Source organism: Anoplopoma fimbria, chromosome 13 (genome assembly GCF_027596085.1).
Source record: "Anoplopoma fimbria isolate UVic2021 breed Golden Eagle Sablefish chromosome 13, Afim_UVic_2022, whole genome shotgun sequence".
Classification (NCBI taxonomy): domain Eukaryota; kingdom Metazoa; phylum Chordata; class Actinopteri; order Perciformes; family Anoplopomatidae; genus Anoplopoma; species Anoplopoma fimbria.
Genome location: NC_072461.1, coordinates 9,043,038 through 9,055,009, shown reverse-complemented (window position 1 = coordinate 9,055,009; position 11,972 = coordinate 9,043,038). Strand labels below are relative to the sequence as shown.

At 39.8% G+C, this 11,972-nt stretch overlaps 1 protein-coding gene across 2 annotated transcripts in view; it reads left to right on the top strand.

Annotated features, from left to right (window-relative positions):
* The window catches only part of LOC129101747 (dmX-like protein 1), a 51,312-nt gene that overhangs the window by 31,520 nt on the left and 7,820 nt on the right, over positions 1 to 11,972 (top strand). Inside the window, exons 33-44 of one of the 2 annotated variants that reach the window (XM_054611656.1) lie at positions 436 to 512; positions 3,217 to 3,338; positions 4,181 to 4,438; positions 4,859 to 5,061; positions 5,411 to 5,559; positions 5,824 to 5,909; positions 6,031 to 6,232; positions 6,769 to 6,886; positions 7,272 to 7,334; positions 9,263 to 9,349; positions 10,105 to 10,223; positions 10,852 to 10,999. In XM_054611656.1, the coding sequence (XP_054467631.1) occupies positions 436 to 512; positions 3,217 to 3,338; positions 4,181 to 4,438; positions 4,859 to 5,061; positions 5,411 to 5,559; positions 5,824 to 5,909; positions 6,031 to 6,232; positions 6,769 to 6,886; positions 7,272 to 7,334; positions 9,263 to 9,349; positions 10,105 to 10,223; positions 10,852 to 10,999 (1,632 nt within the window). The remainder of the gene's footprint in view (positions 1 to 435; positions 513 to 3,216; positions 3,339 to 4,180; positions 4,439 to 4,858; positions 5,062 to 5,410; positions 5,560 to 5,823; positions 5,910 to 6,030; positions 6,233 to 6,768; positions 6,887 to 7,271; positions 7,335 to 9,262; positions 9,350 to 10,104; positions 10,224 to 10,851; positions 11,000 to 11,972) is intronic. The other variant, XM_054611657.1, reaches the window with a different exon arrangement.

The window sequence follows — 11,972 nt, the reverse complement described above, 5'->3', positions numbered from 1 at the left end:
TCAGTCAAAATAATGTGAATACTTTGCATTTTTCAAAACTTTGAGACACTTGATTAGAGCCTGGATATTAGTGTCTTTATCTGGTTGGAACTAATGAATAATAATAGCTTAATGCAGATATATTGGTATCGGTATATATTTCAGCTTATAACTAAGGAGAAATTGCATTACATATATGTAAAATATATGTTTGACTTAGTTTAGAAACTGGGACATCATTGCAATGTAAATTTTCAGTTAAACAAAACAGTAAAATGTTCCACTCACTACAACAATTCTTAAAAGAACAAATGTCAGTTATCAAAATAATTGTCCATGAACTCATTTTAAAGTTGTGTATCAATAATTAACAAATGCGTGTTCTTTTAGGTGTGTTTAATTTTCACCCAAAACATCTTAATATTTTTTGCTTTTTTATCCCTTGCCTTATTTCAGATCTATGTGATGCACACATTGGCTGCCTCCCTGTCAGCTTGTATATATCAGTGTCTGTGTGACGGACACACCCACAGGTAAGTGTCCCAAGCAGAGATTTTAAAGGTGCAGTGTGTAGGATTTGACCGCATAGAGCGCTGATGTTGCAGATTGAAACCTTCTGAAACTTCTGTACCAAGTATGTAAAATAACTACGGTGGCCAACACGAAAATGCAAATGGCCGCATCTAAGGGCTTCTGTACAAACATGGCAGCCTGCTCTGTGAAGAGGAACTGTGCCATATGTAGACGTAAACTGCTTATCGAAAGCCAACGAAAACACTTCAATTTTTTTATTCAGGTCATTAGACACTAAAGAAAACACATTTACTAATATTAAATTGTCTATTTTATTTAGATTTCTGCCAATAGATCCCCTTAAATCCTACACACTGTATCTTTTAAGCTTTTAACCTTCTAGGCTGTCATTTTTGCCAGGACTGTTATACAAAGCGACATAATCAGCAGCGTCATAGAGAACTTAAATACATAACGACCTTGAATCATTGCGTATCCCTTTTACCCATGGTTTGAAAAAAGAAATGCTTTTATTCTGCCTGACTCAAAAGGATTTGAGTTCATAGTGGGTATCTACATTGCAGCATCTCTGTGAGCAAGCTTCTTTAATTCTTTATGTGACTTCAAGCGATGCTTATCTTTGATACAACTTCCTTCGATTTTCCACCACATTCACCTTGACACGACTCCATTAACAGCACTAGCCGCCACTGGATTATTCATCTATCAGGAGTGATTTGACTTTGTTTTCCTATTTTCAGCATTAACATTTAAAAGACAAAATACCGGCAACAAAAACATGTTAATTTGCATCCTCTGGTTTCATTTGTGTGAGTGTGTGTTTGTGTGTGTGTGTTAGAAGGTTTTTTAGACTTATTGGAGCAGAATAATAAGATAAGGAGGAGGGGACATGACTACTGGTGGTTACCAAGCAAGAGGGTAATGCACACATACATCTTGAGTCAAACATTACAAATGTAATACTAAAGTGGAAAATGCTTTTAAAGATGGGAAAATCATTTGAGCACATTTTTATGGCAAGGGGCAACCCCAGGTCTTAAAAGTGCAGCCAATGTTGAACTGCCTTAAACTTGCATTCTTTCTAATGTGCAGCAGTCTGATTGGTTAGATAGCGTGGCTGCCTTGTGATTGACAGGTCGCTTCCGCGGCTTTGTCCTGTGTGGGAGTTGTCTGTGTTGTCGTCTTTGAACTTTATCTCTTTCAGTGTTTTTTCAGTTCATAAAAGTTATTTGTAACAATTTTGGTCACACAAAAGTGCAGGTTTGTTCTTATCTGAACCCTCTAGTGCCACTGGTTGCATAAAATAAACAAGATGTCGTAGCCAAACCCCAAAATGCTGAACTCAAAACGTCAGACACAAAACCAATGGTTGACATCACAGTGACTTCGTCTCCTTCTCATATACAGACTATGACTTTAGGCTGCTTTTACAAAGCGCTGTAGTGGTGTGATTTATGACATGGCAAGAGACAAACAAATGTTGGAAGTGTGCTAAACAATAATATGTCTGTTTTGATCTTGTTGAAAATGATTCATGAGATCTGCAAGGCTTCTGTCATTCTTATGGTAAATACTTAATCAGATTTTTGGATTTGACAGATGGGTTGGAACATTGCTTATTTAAGACCTCTCTCTCTCTCTCTCTCTCTCTCTCTCTCTCTCTCTCTCTCTCTCTCTCTCTCTCTCTCTCTCTCTCTCTCTTTTCTCTTATGCTTGACCAGACTGGGACCTTTAAAGCTACAGTGCTGTGACCCCAGAAATAGATTTGCTTGTAACAATTAATTAAAGTGTCAAAAAGGGAGTTTTCTTTAAGCTAAAAGAGAAAATTCATTATTCCTTTAGAGCAAGATTTTTAGCTTCGGTGTTTCAAGCCTCACAGAACTCAAAGCAGTGTGATGAAATAAGCACTTTTGTAATTTCCTTATCTGCCATTTTCTTTACTCATGCTCACGCACACACACACACACAGCCATCTATCACATACTGTTGGGAGCTGATCAGCCCAACTAAATTAGCAGGGCTATTTCTAATTCAACACCGTCTTTGTTATGCTAATTTTGATATAAACTCTCCTGGTGTGTTGCTGCAGAGGTTTGATGGAATTTGAGTGTCGGAGCGAGTGAGCAGTGTTAGAGAGTGTGTGAATTTTTTAAAGGATATTTCAGGATGTAGGTTGCGGGGGTTGAGTGTTGCCTTCAAGCTGACAGCGTTTTGATACAAGTTCTGCTCCTTTATCTCTCTGTCGTCATGTTAACTTCCGTTTACTTTAGTTAAACGTTAAGAAAACAACTCGCAGGTACATCCATATGAACTCTGTACCTTTTTACATTTGCAGTGTTCTGTGTGACATTATGGATTGAATTTTTGTGCATTAAGACCACAGTGACTGCCAATCTGTCTTTTTTATCTTTTCTTTTTTTGGCAAAAGCTTAAGGGGACTTTCAGTATTGGATGTTAAACTTCATAGGCTCCTTGGCGGGTTAAGCTTCCCATATTCTCTGTGAACATGAGAGGCAGCCTATTCATATTTTCATATCTTGTCAGTGGTGCCTCGTACTAAGAAACAACCCAGAATTCAGAAAAACTTTTTAAGTAAAACATTGAGACATTATTTGTATATTCACACCACCTTGCCCAGCATTTCTTGTTTAATATGTGCCCTGGCACTGACTGTGAGTGGTTGCTTTCTTTTGTGTCCCACAGCCATGTGAACCATTTCACAGGAATCGTGTATCAGAGTGTTTTGCTGTCCCAGAAGCAGCCAGTCAGAACGCTCAGTATGGACGAGTCTGTTCAGCCCAACACTTCCCCTGCACAGTGGCCAGGTAAATCCGCAAAGCCACACACATTATTTGCATGAATTAAAAGAAACAAAGCATGTTTTTGTAGTATTATTATTATTATTATTATTATTATAAGTGAGAATGTAAATTGTCATATATAGTGTATGTATACTCTCAATTTAAGAAGGATCAGTCAGAACCTGATACCTTAAGTGAGTCGAGTTAGTCGAACCGTGTCGTGGAAATGAGGCATATTTTCCTTAAACAGCTGGGCACTGTACTTGAAGAGGGAGTAGGCCATTTGTTGGGGACAATTTCAGCTTCTGAATAACACACATTTGGTGCTCTAGTGAGTATTTACAGCAGCAGGATGGATGGTGTATGTGGGATTGACTCAAATGAAACCCCAGTGCACAGGTTCATTATAATGAAGGAACATGACACCAAGCGCAACTATGTGGCTCATTGATGTGTTTTCATCAGTTAGGTGGAAACGTTGCATCAATACACTTTTGGAAGTTGGCCAATTTCAATGTCTTACAACCTGTCCTTTTCCGTTGTTTGCGGTTTCTTGTCCTGCACCTGAAACTAACTTGGGCTGGATGTGCACATGTGTCAACTTAGGACATTTGTTATCTTGTTTAAGAATGCATTCCAATGACGTATTAAGTATATTTTGCTTTCAGTTTCTTCAAATGCAAATGTATTCTCGGTGTGTTTTGTGTGCAATTTTTTTCTACATTGGATATTTTATTTTTGGTCACCTACTAAAAAATGCACTTTTTCTATTTTACACATCTTAAGTCGTTCTTCAAATGTTGTTTGTCTCTCTTTTGTCCTCTCTCTTTCCCCGCTGTTCCCCCTTCTTGTTCTTGTCCCACCAGGTATCGCCACTCTGATTCGCCTGTTGAGCTCAGCAGGCGAGGATAGCCAGCCAGGCTTAACCGTTCTGCTCTGTGAGATCCTGACTGCTGTCTTCCTCAGTCTGTTTGTTCACGGCATGGCCACTCACTCCAGCAACGAGCTGTTTCGCATCGTGGCCCACCCACTGAACAGCAAGCTCTGGGTGACTGTGTTCGGAGGAGGCGCACGGACCCCTGTCATCGAGAAACCCAACAGCCCAACAAGAACACCCCCACCAGGTTGGAAAGGATAAGTGTGGCTGATCTAGTTTTCTTTCTGACAGTCTGCCTGAGTGGCTGTCGCTCTGTGGGGTTTTCTTTTGGAGGTGACCCAGTAGCTAAATCAAATCAGTGCTGCTAAAGTTATTGGGTTCTCGTCTGTAGGTCATGGTGTAATCCATCAACTTATTAGTGTGGGAGCTGTTTACCACACTATCTGTGCTGTTCCCTCATGGTGTAGCTGTAACACCTGTGCATTTGTTATATTTTTTTTTTAGCATTTTGAACTACAATTTTCATTTTTTTAGGAAGATATTGCAAATATAAAGCTTGCCTTACGTATTGTATATGATATGAAAATGCACCAGTGGGTAAGGGTGTGATGGCAGCGGAAATCATGATGTAGCAATTTAACAAACGCTTTCTCTCGACATTCCCCAGCCTCACCAAGCGGCTCAGACAGGAAGTCCAGACGATTCAGGCTCCGGTCGTCCCGCAGTGGATCCAGGGACGAGTCTGGGATCGAGCGGGAGAGCCCATGCAGTCCCAAGCATGGCCCTGTAGTGGAACAAGAAGCTACCTCCATCTTTAAAGAACGATTTGTCCCTCCAGAGCTCAGCATTTGGGATTACTTTATCGCCAAGGTAATCCACACTAACAATAACGACCCCAAAACAAATCTAATAAAACGGTACACTGAGGTGATCTTAAGCATATTGACTTTTCATTGGGATAATGTTTCACATGCAGGGTTCACTAATAACATCATAATTATACTTTCACCATATTATTGTTTATGGAAACAAATTGGCAATCTGTCATCATCTAACTACATTAATCAGCTATAATGTTCAAACATATACTGAAGTTGCTTGGTGGAGAATGAAAGCAGGAAAAAAGAAAGCATATTTCTTTTTTTTCTTTTGGCGTTTGTCGTTGTTCAGCTAAAACAGTCTGTGTCTCAGTCTTATTCATTTTTGTTGTGTCTTTTAGCCGTCGCTGCCACCATCAGAAGACAGGATAGAATATGACTCAGAGGAGAGCCAGGACAGTCAAGATGAAGAGGAAGATGATAATGAATATGAAGATGTGTTTGACCCCAGCTCTCCACAGAGAGAGCACTCAAACCACAATTCATACAGGTAACGACACAGAGCACCGACTGGATGTTACTGCAGAGTGACTCATCTTCACCTGATTTCAAGTTGCCCTGAGTAAACCTGAGTGTGTTTACAGCTGTTTGTGTCTTTCCATTGATCTTGTATTCCCTTGCACTGCCTCTAAAGTGTGCTCCACATTCAGTCTCAACACTCTTTTTATGCCCCCAGTTTTTCAAAATAACTTTTAAAGTATTCATGCTCAGAATTGTAATCTGATTTGTACGCTTTTTTTTTTCCCCCACTCAGTTGGTGTTTGATGCGACTGGCAATGGTTCAGCTGGTGTTGGTCAACCTCAAGTCCTTTTACCCAATGGCAGGATATGATCTACTAGGTAAACTCTAAAGTACTCTACCCACACACTTCTATACTAACGTCTAGGATGTAGCGGAGTGCCGCCCTATTTCTCCCTGCCTGTCTTCGCTATCTAATTGTCTTGTTTCTACTTAAAACAGATCTGCCCGTGGGCTCTCCTCTTTGTCACGCTGTGCTGAAGACGCTGCAGCGATGGGAGCAGGTGCTACAGAAAAGGCTGGAGATCTTCGGGGGCCCCCCATCCACGTACATCTCCGCCCCCCTCCAGGATGAAACCGCCGCACCGGGCCCCGCCCTGCTCAGGCACAAGGCCCTGTTTGAACCATCCAACACCCCGTTCAGGTACCACCATGAGCAGGGGATCAGTAGAAGTACAAAAATGGAAATGAGAACTTTTTTAAGTGTATTTTTTTATACAAGTAGAATTTAGAAATAAGAAAGCCTTTGTGTTGACAAAGCAATTTACTTATCCTTTATGAAATTGCTTCAAGCCTACAGATATACCCTTCATTCTTTAAACATCATGCATTAGTGACACTGTTCAATTGACAGTTTAGCCTTCAGCACCAGAAATATCTGTAAGATACATTCACACCAGTAAAAGGTGGTTAGAAATTGTTCCTCAAGATCTCCATAGATTCAACGTTTTATCCTTCAGCTGATGTAACCCCTATTGATTTCCTCATGGCCCGTACAGTACACACTGTAGGGATTTACTGTTCCTGCTTTTGCTGTGTTTTGCCTTAAGCACCAGATATGTGGAGTTTTCAGATCAACACCAATCGCACAAATCAGAAATGATACATTCTAGCACATTTTGTTGTGCTTCAGTGAACTGATGCAACTGATTTAAATGAAATGTGTTGTATTATTTTCAGAACTAGCCACCATTCTGCACTGCCAGTGAAGCGTCTGTGGCAGTTTCTGGTCAAGCAGGAAGAAGTGCAGGAGACTTTCATTAGAAACATTTTTACCAAGAAACGGGACCCGAATGAGGTACACCATGTTTACACCATGCCAACCTTCTGCATGAACTGTCTCCGTGTTGCACAGCTAGTACATTGTATGAATTGTCTCTTAATAACACATTAACTATTTCGTTATGATAAAAATCTGCGACATGTTCCTGTATTTACTCCCAAGCACACTGCATCATTATTGCTCTCACCTCCCTGTTGGCGCACTCGTGCTTTTTTCGTTCTGCATGACAACCACATTTAATATTACCGCCTCCAGTTGCATCCTGGTGCTTTTAATTTTATTCCAATAGTTACACCCTGTTTGATTAACAGCTCAATAATTCAGATCCTGTGTGTCTTTGACTGCATGGTTCATTACTGGTTGTTGTATGTTGTGTGTGCTGTTTCCCCAATCATTTAAGTCGGGTGAGGACGGGACTGACAATATGAAATGTTCAGGGATGGAGGAGACAGGAAACAATCAGGTACTGCTGCTTCACATTAATTGTGACTTTTGAAATTGGGATGGGACGGGTACCACATGTCAGTTCCAACAGAATTGTGTCCGTGGCACCAAGCACTGAAAACTGTCCCATAACTAAAATTAGCACCAAGTAATTTGATAATATCCTTACTCTTGTTAGCTTATTCTTTGATCATATACTGTTTTTAGAAGTGAATCTTCAATCAAACAATACCCAGCCTTAGAGGTGGTTAGACATTTTTTCGATAGAGTCCTGGGGATAATCATGAATCATATATTGAATGTTTTTTAAGTTAAAAAAGAAAAACTTTCCATTTTAATTATTTTTCTAGCATATCATTAAAAAAACACAACTCAAATCTCTCCACAGCGCTGCTCGATTGTGACATGCAGACTACAGAAAATACTTGGAAATGAATTTTGCAAAAAAAAAAAATGTATAGATAGATATTTTTTTATTTTCGTATCATGCACAGAACGTGCCCAACCCTCATGGGTTTACAAGACACCAACAATACAGCAATGCAATGTATAACTGTATGACTGGTCAAGTAGTTTACCAGCGTGCTTTAAAGCATGTGAAGTTTTGTTAATTGTGGAAGCTAAAACTGTAATTGATATTTTTATATGTTTAACCATGCATCTCTGCTCTCTGGTTGCTCTAAACAAAATTGTGTGATGCTTTTATTATTAACAAAACTCCTTTTGATTTGTCAAGACCCATATTAATGCAATATTGTACTCTGTGCAGATGTTGTGAAACCTTATGAAACATCACATCACCATACTGTTGTGTGATTAGATATGAGGACATGCACATCATGTGCCTATCTATTTGCCTCTTGCAGTAACATTGTAAATGTGGCCTGTCACATATAATCTAAAAAACATAAAATCATTTGATTTTGACAGAATTACAGTACACATATTTTCTGGGTGATGAACTCTGACTGTTCCGGTCCGTGTTTGACATTAATCTTACATTTAGCTGTCCAAATATCCATGTGAATGGGAGCCATGAATTTCAAATTGCACTGTACATCGATGCTTCATAGAGGTTTCTAATCTTCTGGCTCTCTCTGTGCAAGCTGCCATGTTCTAGCTACTCCATTTGGCTCAGTGTTAATTAACCCAGTCTCTCAGAGGACAAGCTATGAGGCTGAATAGCTTCTGATTAATGGGCCACACACTGTCGCAGTGAATATGCGTCCCACAGGGATTACGTGCTCGGCGAAAATGGCAAACCACCATATTTAGATTTCTGCAAGTCAAGTTTTACTTTATTCCATCTGACAGAAAGAGACATGGTCTTTTCCCCTTGAATAGATGCAGTAAAGACTTTAATTCGATCTCATGCTCAAAGGATGCCCGTCTCATTTTGAGTTACATCAACATCTTACTTCTCTATACAATATGCATAGCTACAGTAAGGCGTACTCTGCCACGGCATCGTCCCGTAGGACCTCTATGGCACAGTGTGTGCTTGTGCTCATCGCTCAAGGGTTGTTGTGCTCATGTTATATCCAATGGCACTAACCCAGTTATGTTAGCTGCTGTGGTTAACAAGGTGGCCTGATGCACCTCACATGTCCTCTCTTAACCTCTAAAGGCAAAACACACTAACACAAACATAGAGTGCACATATTACAAAGTGTAAAAATCAAAGATTAGGCTTAGCTCGAGCCAAGGCTCCGTTACAACATCAGCTCTGTTGTCTTCTACAGCAGATATTTTGACACCTCATTCATCAATCCCTCTAATGGATCTTGTCAGGTCATTGGCTCTGTAGCATTAAGGGGAAATGTACTGTATCTGATTTTATGGCTGTTATTTCGCTGCAAGAAATGTTTACCAGCGTTTCAACTATAATGATTGAATCGCCATGGTAGTGATTTGTGTGTGTGTGTGTGTGTTCCTTCCTCTGTGCAGACTGAGTCAGGTCTGGCCTCCCCCGGAGGAAAGGCACGCATCATTCACAAGGAATCTGACATCATCACGGCCTTTGCCATCAACAAGGTATGACTCTCTTACACAGATGTCACTGAACAACATACTATATACATAATGTATAAACTCCATATAACAAGCTGTAACAAACATATTTTTGTTAATCTTTTTATTTAAACCAAAGAATGTCCACCTCCAGTATATAATGTGTATGATTCAATTTGTTTAGTAATGTTATAATCAAGCAGTACTATGGAAGCCAGTGCAGTAACCTCTGTGTTCAAGTTTTTTTTACTTTTTCCTCTGTTATTGAGAAACTAAATATGTAGACATAGGGACATATGTTTCTTGATTATAAAAATATTGCAGCCTAACTTGGAACTATAAGTAAAAGCTGAGCAGCAGAAGTAAACTATTAAAGTCGAATGTCTAGTCATTTGCTTCACTTTGACCAACAGAATCAGGGCACACAATTTTAATTCATAACAAGTATAAAATTCTTAAGGCCAATGGCACAACTCTTACACCATATCTTCGCTCCTTTGATGATGTTGAGCCTGTGTTTTCTTTGTTTGATATACGAAGAGGTTCACACTGATGCTCTTGCTTGAATAGCTATTAATTTAAAGGGAAGCAGTGGTGCTGGTGATCAAAGGAAGGTGCACCTCAGGTTATGATTAATTTTGGATGGGTTTTTTTTTTTACCACCGGCAGAATAGAGGTGTAAAAAGTCACATTAAACCTCACTTTATTTTCCTCACCCTTATCCTCTCTGTCACCCACCTCTCTGTTTCCCCCACTTCCTGTCTCTGTTTGCCTCCCAGGCAAACCGTAATTGTTTAGTCATGGCATCCACCCATGACATTCAGGAGTTGGATGTGTCATCCATCTTGGCCACACAGATCATGACATGGATCGATGACGATGACGCAGATGTCAAAAGGTAAGAGAGCAAACTGTTTGTGTGTGTTTGTTTCTTTGCGTGTGCATACTGTACTTGTTAAGGCCAAGAGCTGTGAGTTCAGCCGGAGTAACGTCTGCTCACTTTTCAGCCAGCAGAGCTAAATGAAGTGTGGGCATAGGGCAATGTGATTGGTTCAGTAATTGTGTTGGTGGTGTATATGCATCTGCAGTGTGTGTTTATGTGTGGATGTGCAGCATAATCTTAATGCATTTGTGTAGGGCCTCTCCTTTATGAGGTATTATTATCACAGAGCTATATATTGTCCTATATATCTGTTACAGCTTCTCTGTTGATGCTCACAGTGCCCACAATAACTGTTTTCCTATAAACAAGAGATGCTGTCATGATATTGGTTGAATGTTGCTATGTTTCCATTTTAAGTAATAATAATCTTACCTTTCTAGTTGAATTATGTATTTTTTTTCCATTTTAAGATTATTCATCCTACCTTTCTTGTTGAATTATGTTATTTTTCCATTTTTAGAATTATTAATAATACCATCTTTGTGTTAATTACTTAACTTGTCTCAAATCTATCATCTCTGAATTGTTTTGTTTTAAAATTTGAAGTTATATTTAATACATAATTACCTTTCCGTCTCTGTAGTGTTGGTGGTGATGACTTCCTGGTGGTCCATGCACGTGACGACTTTGCTGCCCTCCACGGCACCACACCGTACACTCACAGTAGCCCCGGTACACCCATCAACATGCCGTGGCTGGGAGGAGTGCAGACAGGCCGGGGTGCTGCTGTGGTGAGCTCTAGGCCTGGAGTTGTATGTGATTATATTACCCGAGCCATTTGTTTTGCCCCACCTGTCTTCTGCTTAATAGAATATTTTCCTGATGTCTGTCTCTGACTAAGGAGATCTGTGAGTTGTTTTGCATGTTTTCAGCCTTTAACTGTAAACTGTCCATACTTAGCATAGCTGTTGACTATTTTCCAAAGCAAGCAGCCTTAAGATTAATTGTAGGTGGGTGTGGGCCAGTTTATTAATACAGTCTATCTATACGCTTCACTGCTTTTCTGCCTTGATTGTCTGGTGCTCTGGATCTGCCCCTCTTTTTACTCCAAGCAAAATCCTCAAAGCAGTTTAAATGACTTTAATTAATAATAAATCTTGGTCTGAACTCAGTTTGCCAAAAGCATCATGGCTGCTAACATTAGCTTCCCTCATTGACTTACAAAGGTCCAAAGATGATGCTGATAGCTTGTGAGACACCAGGCCAAAACCTCTATCATATTTTTATGCATGTTTTCAATGGAAAAGTGTTAAAACGCTGTTTTACTGAGCAGAGAAACTTGGCATTAGCAGTGGGGAGGGAGATTGATTTTATTCCGGTGGTAGCAGTGTCAAGTGTTTGAGTCGAGTCAGTTGTGAGTCATGTTTTGTTGATATTAACCAGCTCGCTCGTTGCTCTTGATAAGCAGACTGGACAGTAAGAGCCACTCTGCATCGTAATTATTTTACCAACCAGTCAGGCAGTGTTCTCAAGGTTGGAGCAGAATACATTTAGAGACAATGATGAATAAAATCCTTGGCAGACATTGCTGTTAATGTCTGCCTCTCTGGGCAACCAGTCATAATACAAGACAGGAAATAGTAACTGAGCTACAGTATATTAAGACCATTTATGCTATATGCTGATAGAGCAACCATCCATTTATGCTGTAAGTTAAACGCAGTATTACATATGAACTTTAGAATAATGTTTAAGATTAACATT